This window comes from Convolutriloba macropyga, chromosome 13 (genome assembly GCF_964194025.1).
Source record: "Convolutriloba macropyga chromosome 13, txConMacr16.3, whole genome shotgun sequence".
NCBI classification, from domain to species: domain Eukaryota; kingdom Metazoa; phylum Xenacoelomorpha; order Acoela; family Convolutidae; genus Convolutriloba; species Convolutriloba macropyga.
Window position 1 is genome coordinate 15,778,109 of NC_134480.1, and position 20,214 is coordinate 15,798,322.

The following is a 20,214-nucleotide window of genomic DNA, read 5'->3' on the forward strand; positions in this document are numbered from 1 at the left end:
CATCGTCATAAATCATATGTCGCTTTTTTCACACCAAGAGTAACTCTTTCCACATAGATAAGATAGTGTTACCTATACAGAAATGAAAGAGCTCAATTGGCGAATTTTTTCAGAAATTTTTCCCTGGATACAAATTGAGGACTAAGAAGACAATTAGTCATTTTATAATTACACATATCGTTGCTCACAAGAACATTTAGGTCTATGAATGGGGTCTCAAAAAATTACAAATTAATATTGGGCAACAAAATTTTATGCTAACTACATGTTCAAAGTTGTGTTAATGATTTACTTTTATCCGTGAAAACTTATTACAAATTGTATGTTATTACAAATTTTGTCCACGATAGAAGTAACTATTTCCGCATTTTGCGTAACTATATTCCATTGTTGAAAAGGGTATGTGGATCGTCAAAACTGGACACGGAGTTTTTTCAATTGAATTCACAAAACGCAAAATTTATTGAACCTTGCATTTTCGGACATTGGCCAAGTAATATGAGTCGACGTTGTCTACTCCTAACATGTCATTGAAAATTATCCATTAATTGTTTATTTTGATTCCAAAAAATTGTCGAACAGAAAAGAAATTATTTGTTCCTCCTGCTGAAATCAAAAGAAAACAAACTTTCCATGGCTTTGAAGATTACTTGCCGTAGCTCAGAGAGTAACTAAGTACTTTGAATTCTCCAAAATTGAGTTATTAAAACCGGGTGGTGGGAATTCTGACATAAGACTTAAATGCACTCTTTTCTTCCAAGGCATGGCGATCTTTTTTTCATTGCACGAGCTCATAATAATAATTTTCATAAAACACGCTCCATGAAACAATTCACTTATTATTGTATTTGCTTGCTTGTCAGCAAAAATTTAAAGTTCAAATAATAATACTTTTTATTCTTTGCCCTATTTCAAAGTGAAATATTTTGAATATGATTCCTGATGTATCTAGAAAAAAATGACGCTGAAATAATTTTCCAAAGCAAACGTCTCAAACGCTTGCACAGTTTATGCCTTGTACTTCATTTTATTTGGACAAAATTTTTCAATCACATATCCTATTCAAATTGTTGACGCGTGAGAGTTTTCAAATTAGAAAAAAGTTTAATGTTAAACTGCTTGTGATTTTGGTTACCTATTATAGGAGTTCAATTAGGCATTTTTACCATTGCAATATTGGTTTTTGTTGTGTTTTTGGGCTCAGGCAAATCAATCCTTCACGAATCCGAACAAACTATTTTTCAGCAAAAAAAATTGTTCCTAAGTTCAGTTTTGCTCATATCTGAAGATGCATCTGGACATTAATCGAATAGATAACGTCACTGGAAACAAAAAAGAGCAGTAAAACTTGAAGTTTCAGCTTGACGGCATCATCAAACAATGCTTTAAATCTGAATCTTCCAGAAAGTTTTGAGGAACTTAATCTTCCTTTACTCAGATATGGGCTAATTGTATCTCAGGTTCAGAGGAAAGTTTTCTGGAAATAATGTTTTGAGGCCTTCAGGCAAAATTTGACAAGAAAAAGCCTTTACCGACCCTGATCAAACTATTTCGTTTGTAATTGATGTTCGGATTGCCAATTTGTTGGTTTTTACTTTCAATTCTGAAATTTAAAATGTCTCAAGCATAAATTAAATAAGAGCACAGTTCTCCATAGTGACAATTTCTTGCTGCAGAAGAAGTTCCAGGCAGTTTTTAGAATTTTTTTGGATTTTTTTCCGAGTCAGAGACTAATTGGAGTTGAGGGATGTTTTTATCTTTTTGTGATTTTTTACGCTTTTTTGTCGATAGGTCTTTCTGGATGAAAAAAAAGAAGCAAAGGAGTATAATGTTTTTTTTGGAATACGAGAGAAACACTTAATGAATATTTGCGTGTTATTATTGTTATGTTCCTAAAACGCTTGACAAATGAGTTGTTTGGAACAAAAAAACAATGGTGTTTGAATCAAAATAGCTTGACTAAATATGCTAATAAACGCAAAGATAATAAAACGATAAATTAATAATTTTGTTTGTTATTTCTCCTTTTTTGATGATTCATACACGAAGTTTTTAATTGCGTTGAAATTAGTTTAGGAAATTGTGAAGTTCATGTTCATCAATTTATAAAATACAACAATCTGTTTTAGTAGGTTGTAGTACAATATAGACGGTTTCCAAAAATAGATTATTCTTCTGGCCGCAAACTTGGTCCTCCTATTTCAATAAGTCTGATTTAAACGCATTCAACTTTAAATAATTCAGACAACTTTAAATAACTCAGAAGACATAAACATGCAAAAAAAAACTAAACATCACTTGTTACGATCCACGAATTGGATTGTATTGGTGCTCTATATTTTTGCGAATTGAAGAGGCCTCTTCGTTTTCTGTTTTTTGACAAGTGAGCCAACAGAGAAACAGGAAGTTCAGGGAGTGAATAAAGTTTGAAAAAGTTATTTCAGTGGTTGAATTCGAAGAGCGGAGAAAAGAAAGAATAGTTATTGTGCTCACAACTTCTTTTGAAAAAGATCGAGAAAGGTAGATATGAAACAATTGGCACTAAGCCAGTGAATTTTGTGTTCACATGCGTCTATTTAAAGATGTTTTTAGTTCCGACCCACTTTAGTGGGTGAGGATCTATATACTCAACTGGTTTTTTTGTTCAGTCTGTTTTCGCCATTTGATATATTCTTCGTACAGGATTGTGAGTGGTATCATTAGAAAACTTGGCAAGCTTAAAGTTAAAATGTCTGATTTTGGCTTTCTTGGAGGAGTTAGGGAGGTTTAAAGATTTGAGAACGTTAGCCTAACTTCCGTTGTTTAGTTCATTTTTTCGCATTGTTTTCTTTAACTTTTTGATCAATTTTTCCTAAATTATGATAAAATTGTTAACATTAGTCTCATTGGTTTTGCTTTTAATGATAGAACAGAGCTGGTGGTTTTTTTTGGTAAAAGAGTAAGCTAAATTTGTGAAAATTCAGTAATTTCTTCCCTTTTTTTCTTAAAAATCGCATCAAATATGCCTATTTGGCCCACCCTGTACAATTTGAGTGGTGGTGCAGACATGAAAACAGCGCACACAATTTTCTTTTACTTAGATATGGGCTAATGGTATCTCCTGTTCAAAAGAAAGTTTTCTGGAAATAACATTTTTGAGGCCTTTCGATAACTGAGTCCGATATTTATTACATCCTTAGTTTAAATTTTCTATATTAAAATTATCGTCTGCCAAAAATCTATAAAGCAATTTCGCAGAATAAAAGCGTTTTTAATGGCCTCGGGTCTGTGTTTTTTCGATTTTTTGCATTTTTCCATCCCAAATACAAAAAAAAATATCTGTTTTCATTTTAATGTCCACTTATTAGAAGGTAGGTTCCATTATGTTTCAATAAGGTCAATTGAACCATTGATGTGTTTTTTGAGTGAAGGTCAAGGTTAATATGACTCAAAAAAATGTTTTCGTAAATTTTGTGTGAACTCTTTAGTTTTGAGAGCATTTGTTGTTCTTTTTGTACTCTTACCACTGAGTTTTATAAACCAGATGTCTGACTTCATATCGAAGGAGCTATTAAAGAACTATCTAATGCTTTCAGTTCATAGATCCATGATAAGTAACTGAATATTAGCCGATATATGTTCAAATTTCATCATTTATTTTTGATATGATGACTTATTGGTCAAAACAGCTATTTTGGTAGCATTTGGACTATTTTTTGTTTTATTGGAGAATCGGCAAGAGTAAGACCGTTTTTGGGCTATTTGCAAGAATTTACAGTTCAAAAATTATTCAAATTGTAAATGAGTGCTTTATGTTTTTTTCAACTAGTTTTGCTTTCTGTTTTTTCATGTTAGTTATAGAGTATTATGATTTCAAATCACACTTCATTTGTTGACAAATATACAAGCAAAATGATTTCAACGAACATACATAGAAAAATCAGAGAAGAGTTTGCGGTTTTTGCACAAAATTGCTCGTGAAATATTGAGTTCTGCTGTATTCAGCGTTAATGTTTAGTCTTTTGAATTGATCACTCTAATGATCTGGAGAATTGGACTGCTAACCACAAAACAAGTTAAACTATTTACCATTTTAAGTTAAAAAATTAAGGCTGATATGTTTTATGGTTTAAAAAAATTTGTTTACAAAAGATCAAGGCTGTTTTATGGGTTTTTATGGCTGTTATAATGGTTTTTTGGAATGGATTTTGGCTGTATTAATGGTTTTTCTCAAATTTTTGAGGTTCTTTTTTTGTTGTTTTGTCCGATTTTCACTTTAATGACACAATATTGATAAGTCCTATATTGAACTAATGGTGTTGAAATGAGGAGCAATTGAAAATATTCAGAATTTTCAGTGAAAAGATTTTAATTTCATAGGATTGGACAACGTTTGCTAGCAAGTTTGAAACAACTTTTCGGGTTTATTGGCTTTTTGTTTTTGTTCTGTAGTTTCATGACATTCCTTATATTAACAGGTCTCATTCATTTTTTCAAGGCACTAATGAAGCCATTAATTGATTTCAATTGACAGCTGATTGCTATCAAGACTTTGAATTTAATTGTTTTCAAAAAGCGTAATTAATCGCATTTTCTAACACGGCCCTTTTTGTATTCTGCATACTTGTTACTTAATCTAAATAAAGAGAGGTCCCATTTCTTTTCTGATAAAATGCAAGTCATTTGGTTTATTTTATTTCTTATCTGATGCTTATTTGAGCTTTTCATGAAGTTTTTTTAGTAAGATATTGAGTTTTGGTCATAGGTAAAGCTTGTTGTTTTTCTGAATTTCTTGTTTGTCTTGTCGCTTGCTCTTTTTAATGGCAGGTATCCTTAGCCCTCTACTGAGTTATTGTTTCATGTGTATACTGGCAATTTTTGAATAGATTCGCAATTATTCTTGATTAATCTTAAATTTATTCTCATCCTCATTTAAAGTCAATTAAATAAAAAAGTGGTTGATTGGGTTCGGAACATTATGTTCAAACGCACATTACCGAGCCTCCTTGTTTTTTTTTGCTTTTTATGTTGTCTAACAAGTTATTGTTGACAAACGTAAAAAATATTCAGCCTGTTTTGATACCTATTTGAAATTTTTTTTGCAAATAACGGGAATTTAACGCTAATTGCAAGGTTTTCAACTATTTTGCGGATTTTCATTTTATTTTTGCAGTTTTTGGCCCATTGTATTGTTTTATTGAATTTATTTGTAATCGATTTAAAGCTTCATGCCTGTAGGCTCTGTTTACTACAAAGGATACATTTTTTTCTACAAAGCTATCTATTTCTACGAAATTTGAAAAAAAAAATGTTTACACATTTTTCTCATTTTTTCTCCATTTTTTAGAAATGAGATGTTTATGAGCTCATTAATGCTTGGCTTATATTGTGTCATTAAATTACTAATTTTCATTGCATGAAACAACGTTTTTCGTTTGTATGTGTTCTTGTACTATCTGAAAAATAAATTGAACTTTCCTAATTTTTTACGATAATTTTTTCTGGCAATTTCACCCTGTTTATTCTTTTAATTAATCCTCTTTTTAAAAAGACTGTTCTTTTGGGGAGTACGACTTCGTTCCTTCTAGAATTCTTCGGGCTATATATTTTGTTAGATGCTTTTATACATGACAGCATTATATATATATATATATATATATATATATATTTATATATGTATATATATATATATATATATATAAATGTTTATATATATGTATATGTATATAATTGTTTTTTATATATAAATTTTACTTATTTATTTATTTTGTCTGTATATATATGATTAATATACGTTAAAGCTTTGAGTTATAATGCTATGATGAAAAATGTTTGTTTTTTCTCTATGTTTCTGATTATTTTATCTTAAATTTTTTCTCCTTTTTTGGAAATGAGATGTTTATCCACTCATTAAAGCTTGGCTGATAATTTGTCAATAGATTACTAAGTTTCATTGCAAAAAACAACGTTTTTCGTTTGTATGTGTACTTGGACTATTTGAAAAATAAATTTCATCTTTTTTCAAATTATTTCTTCTGTAAACTTTTTTCTTCTGTTATTTTTCTTCCATTTAATTTTCTATTTATAAAGCAATTTTTTTTGGGTATACATTTTCGTCGTTTCCGGAATTTTTTGGCTGTATATTTATAGTTTTATAATTTTATATTTTGATATATATATACATATATATATATATATATATATATATATATATATATATATAGATGTATATATATAAATATATTTATATATATATATATATATATATATATATATACATCAATATATATATATATATATATATATATCCACATATATATATATATATATATATATATATATATATATATATAGTTAATGTTATTTTTTGTCTAAACTTACACTCACGACTAAAATTTTCCTCGAATATATTGTCCTTCCAAACTTTTCAAACAAAATTTATAGGATTTTTCTCAGGCCTATTTAATTCTCAAATTGATGCAAAAAAATTTTAGGCATTCTAGGAAGATAAAGCATCGTTACCATTAGAAGTTTTATCAATTGTAGAATCCAAATCCCAAAAAAAAGTTTAAAAATTTACGAAACTATTACCCTCTCTCTACCCACACCAACACAACAATTGCCACGAAAAATGACCACCTTACCTGAGATTCGTCCTGGTTTTCAAAGATTTTGTTTGTTTGTAAGTTTTTTTGGGGTATATTTTTATTCGAGGTTTGCGTATTGGTAATCGGTAATATTAGATAAAAAATGCGAAAATTTTAAAGTTTTTAAAAACTTTTTGTTGTAGTTTGTTTTTCCCCCGATGGATCTGTAGTAACACTGCCTAATTGTGTGTCAGTCTGATGAGCTATTGGGTATCAATTTAATCAGTTTTATCAATAACTGTTCTTAATATATTAACAATAGGACGAAATTGCATGGTTTTTTCTGTAGTTAATCCTCTGTGTATTTTTTTCAAAAGGCGCTCCAGTTTCCGGGTTTAAAATTAGATTCTTTTTTCAGTTCTAGCAGGCAACAGTTAATTTCGGCAAAAGAAATTGGTCTTAAAAAGTTATTTCAAGCAAGGAAAACTTCTTTTTCCTATTTTTTTGGTCAGTTTAATTTATTTCTGAGTATGCGAATGAAGGGCTCTCTCTATCTTTTCTTTTTCTCTCTCCCTCTCTTTAATTATATCTGGCTCTCTCTCACCTCCCTGCCACACACGCACACACACACACACACACACACACACACACACACACACACACGCACAAACACACACACACACACACACTCCTTTACACTTTTTGGTACCAAGTTTTCACACGACCTTTTTGCTAAAATTCAGTTTTTTGAATCTGATCCATTTGCCAAGAAAAAGTTTTTCGTTTGAGATATTTATAGGTTCTGAAGAAAATATAAAATTTTGATTTAGCTCTTCGATAGTTTAATATAAATTTTTAAGTTCTCAAAGTTTTTTTTGTTTTTGTATAGTTATGTTTTGAGTCCAGACAAAATTTAACTCCTAATTTTTTGGGTATTTTTTCCTATATATTTTGAGTAGTTTTTGTTATTCAATATGACAGATTTTTTTTATAAATTTGAGAACAATATATTTTACGTTGTCCGTCTGTTATCGTTTTTCTTCTTAATATTTACGGTTTTTTTTATTTTGGATATAGCGTTTGCCTCCATCACCTGCTCAGAATTTCTTCACTTTGTTCATTCAGTTATTTGGATTGTTTTTCAAGATTTGTTATGCTGCGTTTTTATTGAGCCGTATTTATGCAATTTTTTGATAACTCTGTAAACCTGATGACTTTAGTTTGCGAATCTGTCCCGATTTACCATTTTAGAAGACCATCCCCGATTTGAGCCTCAGAGCATTTCAGCACTGAACCAGCATCATCAAGAGTCAAAACGTATTTCAGTTTTGAAGTTTTGCATATCTAGAATATTTTAGGTTTCATTGTGTATAGTTATTCTTCATTATGATTATATTGATGTCATAGAGTTCGACCAGGCTCAATTTATCCTGTATAATCTGAAAATTACTCATAGCCCAAAATTAAGTCTGAGCTGAATAATATCGTACTTTTGTAGCTTATAACTGGTGAATACTTTAGTAGTATACACACACTTTATAATTAAGCTAGTTTATAGGCAATTAAAACAAAGACCATTTAGCTTAGTATTTACGAGTCAATACGCAAATTATATGTTACGAGTACCCACGCGGAAGTTCGAATCGCATATAACTCAAGCCTTTTTGGCGGGAGTTGAGCTGAGCATATTATTTTTCATGTAGTAATTTTTACTCAAAAATCAAGACTGGCACATGTAAATTGGGACATGAACAGATTACAGGCCATCCTAAAAAAACAGAATGTCTCTATACTGATTCAACCCCACTGATTGGGGGTAATGCATCAGGGCATAGCCTACAAAACAAAACATGAACACAAAATGCGTATGTGCCTATATTGAGAATGAAATAGAGTGACTAGTCCGCCATCTTTCTTTTCATTTCCACTTTTACCCTCCCACAAAAGCGAAAAGACAAACAAAAACAAACAACAAAACAAAAAACTCGACTCGGTTAAATACTGCCCTTGTTATACAGAATTGTTCTTCACAGACTGCGCAAACTTTGAGTTGAAAAAACAAAATTTCAAGCTTGTTTTATGTATGCTGAACATATCTATATAACTGAAGCAGAACATCATCTATTCAATGTTTGTTTTTTTACAGCAAGTGGATAAAAATTGTTCCCTTATATTCATGATACCATAGGGTTAACCAACCGCTCCTTCAAAATCAGAAAATCCTCGCCTTGATTCTAACTTAACATTCTTACATGGGTAATGTGGCTTTACTTTTAATTACATTTGACGCGCGCGACTTGTTAGTTTAATTAACTAGCTACTCTTTTGTGGGTTGCAGGAACCCAGGTTAATATTCTTACACCTATCAATCAAAAAATTTGGGGTGGGCATTTTTAAATCGCCAATTAAAGCTGACGCGACGATATAAATAAATATAGAGGATCCTTATACAAGTATGGACAGTTATCAGTTTTACCACCTTAACCAAATTTATGATTAAGTCGAGGAATCATCCACTGTCCCCACGGAGGTAAGTCGGAGACTAATTTATATCTATTTTTGTTATAACTTGAAAAAATAATAAACATCGGAAATTTTATGGCTGCTAAATTATGTCTGAAAGTTTCACATGGAGTTATGTGGAGTTCACTCTTACCGGTGCCCAGGATAAAATACCCGAAGCCAAAATACCCATATTGGCAAAATAACCAAAATTAACACTATTTCAGCCTGTTATTGAAATTATCAAAAAATTAGTTAGGCATTATATGTTTGATGTTGTGCTGCTATTTCAATCCTATTTGTTTAACTTCCTGCCACTTTACTCATACTCCATTTATTTCACCCAAATTTTAATTCCTTATATAATTGATATAATTAGTATTCAAATTGAACGACGAGTCTGGGTGAAGAGCTGAGGGGGTGAAATCTCAAAGATCGAGATTCATACTGCTTGTGGTGAAAAGCTTGACAAAAATCAAACTTGAGATTAATTTATCCTCTTAAGTATGATAAAAAAATATGCTTGTAATACAGACTGTTGATTCGTAATTACCTTATTGAACAAATTTAAAACAAACTCAATAAATTGGGTACAAATGTATTGGGTATTTTGGCAATAGTGAACTGTCACGTAGACCTCAAAATAAATTTTGACCAAAATTTTATGTCCTTGACGTCTGAACGCATCTCTACTGACAGATACTGCGAATTGAATACCTGGTGAGAACAACTATTTTCCAAGCAATTAAAGTCTCTCTCTCTCTCTATCTATCTGTGTCTCTCTTTTGCACAAACACACACACACAAACACACACACACACACACTCACTCACTCATTCACTCACTCTCACTCACTCACTCATCTTCCTCTTCTTTCAGTAACGTTTAAAGTCTTTGTTTTTATTAAGTTTTGAAAAAAACAAATATGGTTCCTTTTATTTGAGAAAAAACACTTTAGAAACTGAAATTGAAAACATCATAAATACAAAACCTTTATTGAATTTCGGCCCCTTTTTGTTTTTTTAGATATAATGTTTTTTTCTAAAACAAGCTTTGAACTAATTATTAGGAGGATTGGTATTATTTCTTTTCTATTACTTAGTTTATGACAAGTATTAGAAATCGTTTCTCGTTTTCTTTAAATTCTTTTAGGCATTGTTTGCTAGATAGCCAAATGAGATCGTCAACATTTATTGGTTAAAATCTTCCTTTTTTGACAGCAAAAATGAAAAAGAAGTTAGTATTGCTTAGCAGATGATTGAATCTTTCAAGTTTCAGTAAAGTTTATCCGAATCTATAAACTATAGAAAATGAGTTCTAAATGTTATACTGGCTTTTTCTCACCCCCTCCCTCACACGCATAAACATACTCTACACACACAAATACACACACTCCCTTACACTTTTTGATACACGACCTTTACCTTTTCGCTAAATTTCAGTTTTTAAAATTTCACATTTCGCTAAATTTCAGTTTTTTAAATCTTCGATAGTTTAATCTAAATTTTTAAGTTCTCAATTTTTTTGGTTTTTTATAGTTTTGTTTTGAGTCAAGACGAAATTTAACTCCTTATTTTTTGGGTATTTTTTCCTATATATTTTTGAGTAGTTTTTGTTATTCAATATGACAGATTTTTTTTATAATTTTCAGAACAACATTTTTGACGTTGTCAGTCTGTTTTCGTTTTTCTTCTTAATATTTACGGATTTTTTTTGGATTTTGGATATAGCGTTTGCCTCCATCACCTGCTCAGAAATTTTTCAATCTGTTCGGATTGTTTTTCAAGAATTGTTATGCTGCGTTTTTAATGAGCCGTGTTTATGCAATTTTTTGGTAACTCTGTAAACCCGATGACTTTTATTTGCAAATGTGTTCCAATTTACCATATTAGAGAACCATCCCCGACTTGAGCCTCAGAGCATTTCAGCACTGAACCAGCATCATTCAGGAGTCAAAACGTATTTCAGTTTTGAAGTTTTGCATATCCAGAAAATTTTAGGTTTCTTAATGTGCAGTTTTTCTCCATTATGAATATTTTGAGGTCATAGAATTCGACCAGGCTAATTTTATCCTGTAGTGTCTGAAAATTACTCATACCCCAAAATTAAACCTGAGCAGAATAATGTCATACTTTTGTAGCTTATAACTGGTGATTACTATAGTAGTATACACACTATTTATACTTAAGCTAGTTTGTAGGCAATTACCACAGAGACCATTTAGCTTAGTGGTTACGACTTGCTACCCAAATTAATTGTTACAAGTACCCACCCCACGCGGAAGTTCAATTTGCATATAAATCAAACCTTGTTGGCGGGAGTTGAGCTGAGCATATTATTTTTCATGCAGTAATTTTTACTCAAAAATCAAGACTGGCACATGTAAATTGGGACATGAACAGATTACAGGCCATCCTAAAAAAACAGAATGTCTCTATAATAATTCAGCGCTGATTTACTCTGCCAATAACTTCTGGGATAGGAATTAAACCAATTGCAGACGATCGGATGGAATCACCTTTAGTTTCTTTTTTAAGCTTTTTTAGCAAAATAGTTTGCACATGACGTCGGTGGATAACTTAGTAAGTCTTTTAATTGGGTATTTGTGAACAATGAAAAAACTCAAAACTTGAAAAACTCGAAAAAGGTTTTCGACTGAACCATTGTCTATTATGCCAATCTCATAAGTTAAATTCCTCATTGCACATTCTTTCTTGGTCGCAAATTTTGCAAACTCTTGTGCCACCCACAAACTTGCACGAGCCGTCTTGCTATATTTCCTGATTAATTTAAGTACAATCAAATTACGGGCGAAATTGTAGATAATCAACAATCTGGTTATATTTTCTGAATTTACGTGTTTGGAGTCCCAAAAAAATGTGGGAATTAATATTGATGTGAGTTTTTGGTTCAAAATTTTTCTTGTCCTTTTATTTCTTGTGATTTTGCTGAAGTTTCTATTATTTTTTTTTTGAAAAATAATCCGCGCGACTAAAATAGTGGCAATTGATATTGATGTGACCTTTTGACACCGGGGGAAGAGTTAATCTGTCCCCCTCTCCCTTTTCTCACTCTCAAGACAGCTTTAATGCCAGGATTAACTGTCTGTCCACTCGTTCACGCGTAACACACGCGCCAGATTGCGTCTTTGACAGCCGTGTGATTATAAAGCAGTAATCATGGACAAAAGCCACAAAACAACAACAACATTTTGGTCAGCCTTTTGTTTCCCTGTTTTTCAGCTGGAAAAAGCAGAATGCTCTAGTAGGAAAATGGGAATAATAATTTTACAGCTTAGTTTATCCTTTGACAAAAATAATTGCTAGTCAGTGTATATTTTATGACTATATATCCTTTCAAATGTAAAACGTGTTTCAGTTTATGTATATATACTACGTACGCAATGTTTTAAGCGATTTTTTTGGTGCAGAGTGAATTACCTAAAAGCGCATTAGAATTTACAAGACGATATATGTTTGTAAGAGTCGAAAGCTGAGAGAATTATTTGTATTTTGTTTGTTTATTTGTTTGTGTGTATGTGTGCGTTATTTGGTGTGTTATTTCAGGTACGGAAAGGATTGATTGTTTGAATGGTTTTTTAGATGGAAAAAGCAGCAGCCGTGACTATTTCTTCAGCTTATTAATAAAAAACAATATTTTAATAGCGCTCCATTAGTCAAGCATATCTATTCATTGTTTCCTAAATATTGGCCATCAATTTTTTAAACAGTGGTTCTATCTCACGTATATATAATAACTATATAACTACTAACTGCAGTTTCAAAACCAAATTATATTCTTATTACTTTTTCCGCCCGCCAACAGTGACAAAAAATAACACGATGTCAGCATATTCATAAAACGCATAACCTGTGTTATAACCATTCTCTAGTTATAATAAACCACGATAACAACTAACTAACTTATAAATACATGGGCGCATCAATACGGTGTAGCATCGCTAGTGATGGTGGTAACAGTGGTGGTAATAATGCTGGTTATAGTGGTTGGTTATAACTAACAACCATATGCGCTGTTTCCTCTTTACCTAGTTATTAAAAATCAATAGCTGCATAATCGCAACAATATAAGCATCGTTAACCCTCTTTCATTTAGATTTTCACCCATTATTTTTTATGTTGCAGAGTACTTTCGCCCGCGCCGTTATCCACCATTTAACGCTACAATTCGACCTACCAACCAAACATGAACAAACTCAATTCTGCAATCAAAACGTGAACAAATTTACGAGGAGAATTTTGAATAACGTGAACTTTTTGTCGACTTTTTGTCATCAGTTTTTGCTGTTGAAGATTTCATACGGAGTTCCGACAATTTTGGAGGAAATTTCCGGCCCCACTTTTGACCCCGGATGTCCAAGGAGTATTATAAGTCCCAGATTGCCAGTAGTTTAGGATTATGTCCAATAAAAGGATCCAATACGCCCTTAGTCTCACGAGCCAACGGCGACCAGACCACTTTTGGTAGCAGCACTGGTAGTAAACAACCAAACACATTCACCAAAACTAAATTATCACCAAACTTGTCCGCAGCAACTTTCGCTTCCCAAAACTCCACATCGAACCGAGAACCCTTCAGCCCCAATATTGCTGGTTATAATGACTTGAATTATAATCTAAACCAATTGAAACCGGGAGCTGGAAACGAAAACCAAGGTTTACTAAAGCCAGTTTTCTCCCGGGCGCCTAGCATAAGCCCAATTCTGAACAACACCGGTTCTAGTTCACACCTCTGGGCCAGCCCTCAGATTGTAAGTGCGACTACCACTACAGCGTCTGCTGCAGTATACCTGAACGCTTTTAGTCCCGAATCAACTTTGGGTCAACACTCGGTCATGTACCCGACGGGGTATGTTCCGACAACACAAGCTAACGCTGCAGCGGCCGCAGCTGCCTTTGGAGTACAACCCGGGTCGCAACTGGGATTCCATTCCCAAAATGTTGCCGCGGCAGCTGGGAATGCGAGCGCTATCGGGGGCGTGTTGTACCCTAACACATTTTATCCCGGACAACCATCAGCAATTTCCCAACAAGGGGTGCCTTTAATTAACACACTGCAACCTCTTCAGATCCCGGGTGGTGCTGGAACTGCACATCAGTATGCCCAACCGACCTTAGGCCACGCGAGCAATGTCGCTGGGATCCTTCAGCGTGCGTCAAACATCGGGAACCTTGCAGCAGCTGGGCAAATACCGCCTCAGCAACAAGTTGTTTTACCACCTGCTCAGTTCCAACAACCTCAACCACAACATGCAACATTTCCTGGCATGTCAACTTTGCATCCCTCTAGCGGCGTTTTCTCTCAACCCTTAGGCATCAATATTCAGAATCAAACACTTGCACCGCCCTCTAGCGTTGCTTATGAGAACGACGCTGATTGGCGGTTCAGACGCAGTAAAGAAATGTTCGATCAAGCGCAACGGAGTCACCAACAGCAACGTGTACAAGATCCCTATTTGAAAAGTTCGACATTTAGTGGACTAAGTCACACGACAAACCCACTGTCTTTTGGTTTCAACCAGACATCCGGAACGCTTGGATCCACCCCTCAATCCGGAATTTTCCACCAACAGCATCACCCCACTCTGGGAAAAACTGTTTCATACCTGGATCCAAATTTATCAAACGTCAGTGCGTCAAGTTTGAACCCAGGGCTCGGGCAAACTGGCAGATCGGCAGGTGTCCAGAACACCAACATAGCTCCAAATCCAGAAACGCTTCCAAGTTTACACAGTAGTCGAGGTCCACCGCCAGTTTCAGCCAGACAAGGCTGGTCAAAGTTCAGGTCTAAAAGTTTTGACCATGAAGATTTACTATCCTCACATCATTCTCTATTCGGAGGCAGTGGAAACAACGGTTCCAGTCTTTTGGGAAGCAATCACGTCCCTGGAATTGACCCTTTAGGCAGCTCACATGGTCCCAGCTCTGATCCATTGGGTTCCATCGGGGGTTCAAATGGTTCGGGTTCCGGGACGTATGGAATTCCTGTTGATTTGGCGTACAAACTGCACGCGACGCACCAAACAAACTCAGACAGCCTTTTAGGTCATTCAACCGCAGCTTCAGTCGCACATAGCTTGCACGACGCGCATTCATCGCACGCATCACACGAACTGCAGCGAAACAAGTCGGTTTCATTCGACATTCCCAGTCACGTTGAACCTTTCATAGACTTCGAAGAAGCCTCAAAGCTAGCCCAAATGTTCCCAAACTGCGCTGAATGTCAAAAACTAGAACAAGATAAACTAATTTACAGACAAGCGTTGAGACTACGCAAAAACAATTCAGACAAAAGCCTTCACGAATATATGCGGTCGGGGTTGGATCCAAGATCATCGTATACAAACCCGATTGAAGATCGCAGACTGAAAGATTTAGCCCAGCTGATCAGCGAAACATTCTCGGAGCGGCTTTTAGAAGAAGAGCGCGATCGCGATTCGCTATACACAAAAACAAATTACTCCCGGAGGGCAGAGTCGGATTATGGGCCGAGTACTTTGTACACCCCAGTTGGGCAAAAAATTCCGGCATCGCACCGGAGTTTGCCCGCGAGTAGCAAATGGACACTAGGTACTGCAAGTGATTTATTTGACGAGCATTTGCAAATGAGCCCGCTTATGGAGTACAACTCAATTTTGAGGTCGGGTAAAAAACGAGGGGGGATTCTGCGACCTTCGGAATACGACGCCCTTCCCCCGTATAAAGACAGCTCACAGTACTTGAACTTAGAAGGTCAGTTTGTCTGTTTTGGTTATACCTTAGTTATAAATAGTTTATTTATAAATGTACTAACTTCCCGCCTTTTCAATGTAAAAGACGTTGACCTTTGGATTTGTCCTTTGTCTTTCGAAAAGGCTTTCAGCAGTGTTGAAAAGATCCATTACTGTACATTGTGTTAAATGGCACTGCATTCACTTCTCCGACGGGCTTCAAAAATTGATCGCTTTTCTACTAAAAAGTACTCTGTATTTGCGAGTCTCCACTAATGGAATAGCTAAAATAACATGCAAAGCTTTCCAGTCCTAAAATAAATAAATAAATAAATGTGTTTCTGCGTAATCGCAGCGGAACAGCATTAGGCTTTCAGTCTGCAGTGTATTAACAGTAGCCTGTTCTCAGCTGTCCTTTTTCAATTATTCCCCACAATCTTGTGAAAATATTTTTTCCCAAAAATGTTGTGCTCTTTTTTCCTCACCTTCATTGTCCCATGGTATAACAGCAAAATTGGTTGAGCTGTAGATTTTCAGAGACTTGATAATGTCTTTTAAAAGTCGAAGGACAAAGTCACAGACCGAAATGAACTCTAGTGACCTCTGATCAGACTCAAATGTGCGCATTGGAGAGATTTTTTATCTTGAAATGTATGGTTCCGGTCCATCTCAAAAACGTACAAAAAAACGCTCAAAATATTATCATAATTGAGAACAAGAACTGAAAATTCTAATTAGAGGCTAATTCCACGGGACAAAATTGGATCAAAATAAACTTTGATCCCCGAAAAAATTGATCTAGCCTAATTCTGAAAAGCAAGAGGTACGGACACTCACGGTAAATCTTAATCTTTAGATCCAATTGTACGTTTGCAAGAGCTTTCGGCCATCGGAAGCAAATCGACTTTCAAATGCAACTTGGTCTGTTTTTGTCATGCTGTTCATACATTTTTTGAGTTTTTTTTAGTCTTTTTCTTTTTGTATCTTCATTGTGGCAGTTGTATTGTATTAAAGTCAGTTTTTTCGCTACTAATTTTGCATTGTTTTGTGTCGCATTAATTTTGTGTTGTTTTCTGCTAACGATAGCGGATTTAACTTTGACACCTTCTGGCCTATTTTTGAAGTTTTAGCTTTATTTGCTTTGGGGATACTGTTTTGGTTCGATTATTTACCGTCTGTTTATCTAGAACTGTTGCTTGGTCCATATTACATTAGCCGACACTTGAAGTTGGAAAACCAGTTTTCAAAGAAAAAACTGAAAAATCTGCCTTAATTTTTGCTTTTCTGACCTTTCGGGATGTCTTGTGTCATTAAGTGGTTGTCCTGGCATGAATTGGACTGTAACAGTATTTTGAAATCTTCCTGGAACAAAGTTTGGGACCTAAGAATTTGTACAGTATTTTGTGCATGAAAAACTGCAATCAGGTTTCGATTTTATGTTGTTCTTTGTTTTCATTTTTTTCTTTCCCAGTTTGATAGGTCGGTATATATCCAGTTATCAGATTGTGCTTTTTTTTCTTTTTCATAAGTTTCTATCTGAAAATGGTTGGTGGAAAAAAGTAAAAAAACGCATTTGTTAAGTTTGGTGAGAAAAATTACGTTTAGACCGAGTGAATTTCAAATTTGAGTCAATTCTGAAGTTTTCGGCTATGTTTGTTTCATATCTATATGCTTGATTTTTTGGTTTCTTGATGTCAACGCCAAATCAATTTGGAGTGGTGATTTTTATTAGGCTGGATTAGAGAAAGGAGCAAAAATGTGTTGGGTTTTAAGCTTGATTGTTTTTCAAAGTGCGTTTAAATTTGAGTGAGAAAGGGGTGTTTGAGTTTTTTTTGGTTTTTGAGAGGGAATATGTTTTTCACGAGCGGTAATTCAACTTCTGTTTTCACTATTTTTTTACTTTAGTTTTATTAAGATGTTACAGATATCTTAGCAAATATTGTAGTCTTTCAATAGGCAGGTAATGCTCTTTATGACTTTGACGCTAATCGGTACCATAGAATGCTGGTGAAAATTTTCTCTTTGCCGGTTCTTTTTCTTGATTTCTGTTCTCTTGTTCTTACACTTTTTGTTTTCAAAAAGATTTGCAAATTTTCAAATTGAATAGTTTGTTTGCTTTGTTGTCTTATTCATTAATGAGTTTAAAGACGGGTCTTATCGTGTAAAAATGAGGCAAAAATATCCCGTTTAATATTTCACTAAGACTTTCACACCACCTTAATCACTTAATCACGAAATTTTAGAGTTTTGTTTTTTTGTTGTGTTCTTGGTCTCCTTATAAGACTCATTAATGACAGATCCGATGAGTTGACTCTAAAACATAATTTAATCTTTTTCTGGACCTCGGTTTTTAGCAAGGTTTTCTTTGACTTCGACACTATATTTTGTCTAGATTTTTAAGTGTATTTTTGCTTTTTGTCCATTTTTGTTATTATTTTTGTTGTCTAATTGCTGAATCTCATCAATGACAGGTCTTAATTGTTGTTAATATGGCAAACATCAGAGGAATGATTTTTTGAGTTTACGGCTGCTTGTTTTTATGACTCTTTTTCTTTAGTTTACGAAAACAATTAGTGAATTTTTTTCCAGGTATTTGATTTTATTATGAAAAAATTGCCCTATAGAATCATTCTCCGAAAACAAATTAAACTATTTTCTAATCTACGCAACTAACAAAACTCTTTTCTTCAAAACAAACAGCACTAAAGGTTGACTTATACCTAATTTCTTGGTCAACTTTTACTACTGAGTGTTTACCAAGGAAGAATCTAGTTGATTAATTCGTTGGAATGCAAAAGTTTGGAATTTCAAATCGCCAAAACGTTGAATCCACTTTTAAAAACAATTAATACCCTATGAAGGATATATAATACAAAATCTAAATAAAAATTTTAGAATTTTTCATAGAAAGTTAAAAAAGCAAAAAATTGTAGAACATTAAACAAGTTTCGGCAGTTACTTTCATTAGTTTTAAAAAAAATCTGGCCGAATTGATGTATAGTGTTTTTTCCAACAGCTTCGGCAACATGTTTTCTGGTTAAAATTTTTTCAGCTGTTCATGCCGTTTTTAAAACAGCAAAATGTGCATCTTAAAGTTTTTTTTGTGTCAATATGCTAGCGCATTACATAGTTTTCCCCCGTATCAAAATAGTAATTGTAAATAAAAACAAATAAAGTTTTCTCAATTTTTTTGATCGTATTGAGATCTCTGGTCACATGTCTCTGAGGTCAATGTTTGTTTATCGTTTTTTGTCACAATTTAACAGTAGATGAGATTTTTGTTCGCTTCATGATAGACTTTGAAGTAGTTAAAGTTATAATCAATTTATTCATACTGCCAAATCAAATTATACCTTTTTATTTTGATTTCAAATACGTTAAACAAATCGTTTTTGCTTGAGATTATAGAAATTCTTAGTCAGCATCTTATCGGATCTTACACGATAAAAATTCCACAATCATTGCGAAAATCGCCGACTTTAATTTCCCGGTGCTCGATTTGAAATCTATTCAGACTATTAAGATTCTGAAATTTCCACCGATCAGATTTTCTGTCTTAAATGTATTTCGGATAAAACATTATTGCATTCCGTTCACCTATCTATGATCAGACCTCAACGTGTTCTGTTAATCAATCGGTGAGATATTTTCGAGCGGTGGAAGAGCTTTTAATTAAATGAGCAAATGCAATTTAAAAAACCAATTGGCAAAATTCGTGTGAGCGGAATTAATATTACCACACGTTTCCTATCACTTTCGGTTTAGCATAAAAATATTGATGCTAAAATCCGAGTAAAGGAATAGCTTCAAGGGGGTGACAACAACCCTGTGGGAATGTTTTTTTAACCATCTCTAGCTGTGATTACAACAATTGCATAAATTACGGTGAAATTTAGCTAATTAGATTATCTTTTTCCGTCACTGCTTAGTGAAATGAATCTTGATAGCCTTGATAAGAAACATACTCAAACACGGTAAATCTTGCCAAAATCTTGCCGTAATACAAGACAAGATAGTATCAAGACTTGTACGAGCTGCCAATATGTTTGCATTGCTGTCAAGAAACGAGATCTTGGCAAGATTTTTAAGAAATATTGACAATGACATGGCAAGACGTGCCAAATATTAAAAATTTAACAGCACTGAAAAACAAGACATAGCACGAAATGATAAGATTATGCAAGAATTATCATGGTTTATCAAGAATTAGCAAGAATTATAAAGAATTGGAAAATTTATCAAGAATGTCAGAAAATACTGCACCCGTAAGTTTACTAACCAACAAATGTCCGCTTTTTTCCAGCTTAATGAATTTTTGGAGTGGATGCCAGCTCGATATGTACATAGAACACAACTTATACAGGACCACCGCCGGGAAAACCACCAATAAGGTCCCATAAAAAACCTAGAAAAAAC

The 20,214-nt window shown here is 33.7% G+C and overlaps 1 protein-coding gene across 5 annotated transcripts in view; it reads left to right on the plus strand.

The window, feature by feature from the left end:
• LOC142352010 (uncharacterized) overlaps positions 1 to 20,214 on the plus strand; it is a 56,433-nt gene that overhangs the window by 31,090 nt on the left and 5,129 nt on the right. For 4 of the 5 annotated variants that reach the window (XM_075404336.1, XM_075404339.1, XM_075404338.1 and 1 more), the window contains one exon: positions 13,214 to 15,820. In XM_075404336.1, coding sequence (XP_075260451.1) covers positions 13,441 to 15,820 — 2,380 coding nt within the window. In that variant the 5' untranslated portion in view covers positions 13,214 to 13,440. Of the gene's footprint in view, positions 1 to 8,902; positions 9,097 to 13,213; positions 15,821 to 20,214 lie in introns of those variants that run through there. The other variant, XM_075404337.1, reaches the window with a different exon arrangement.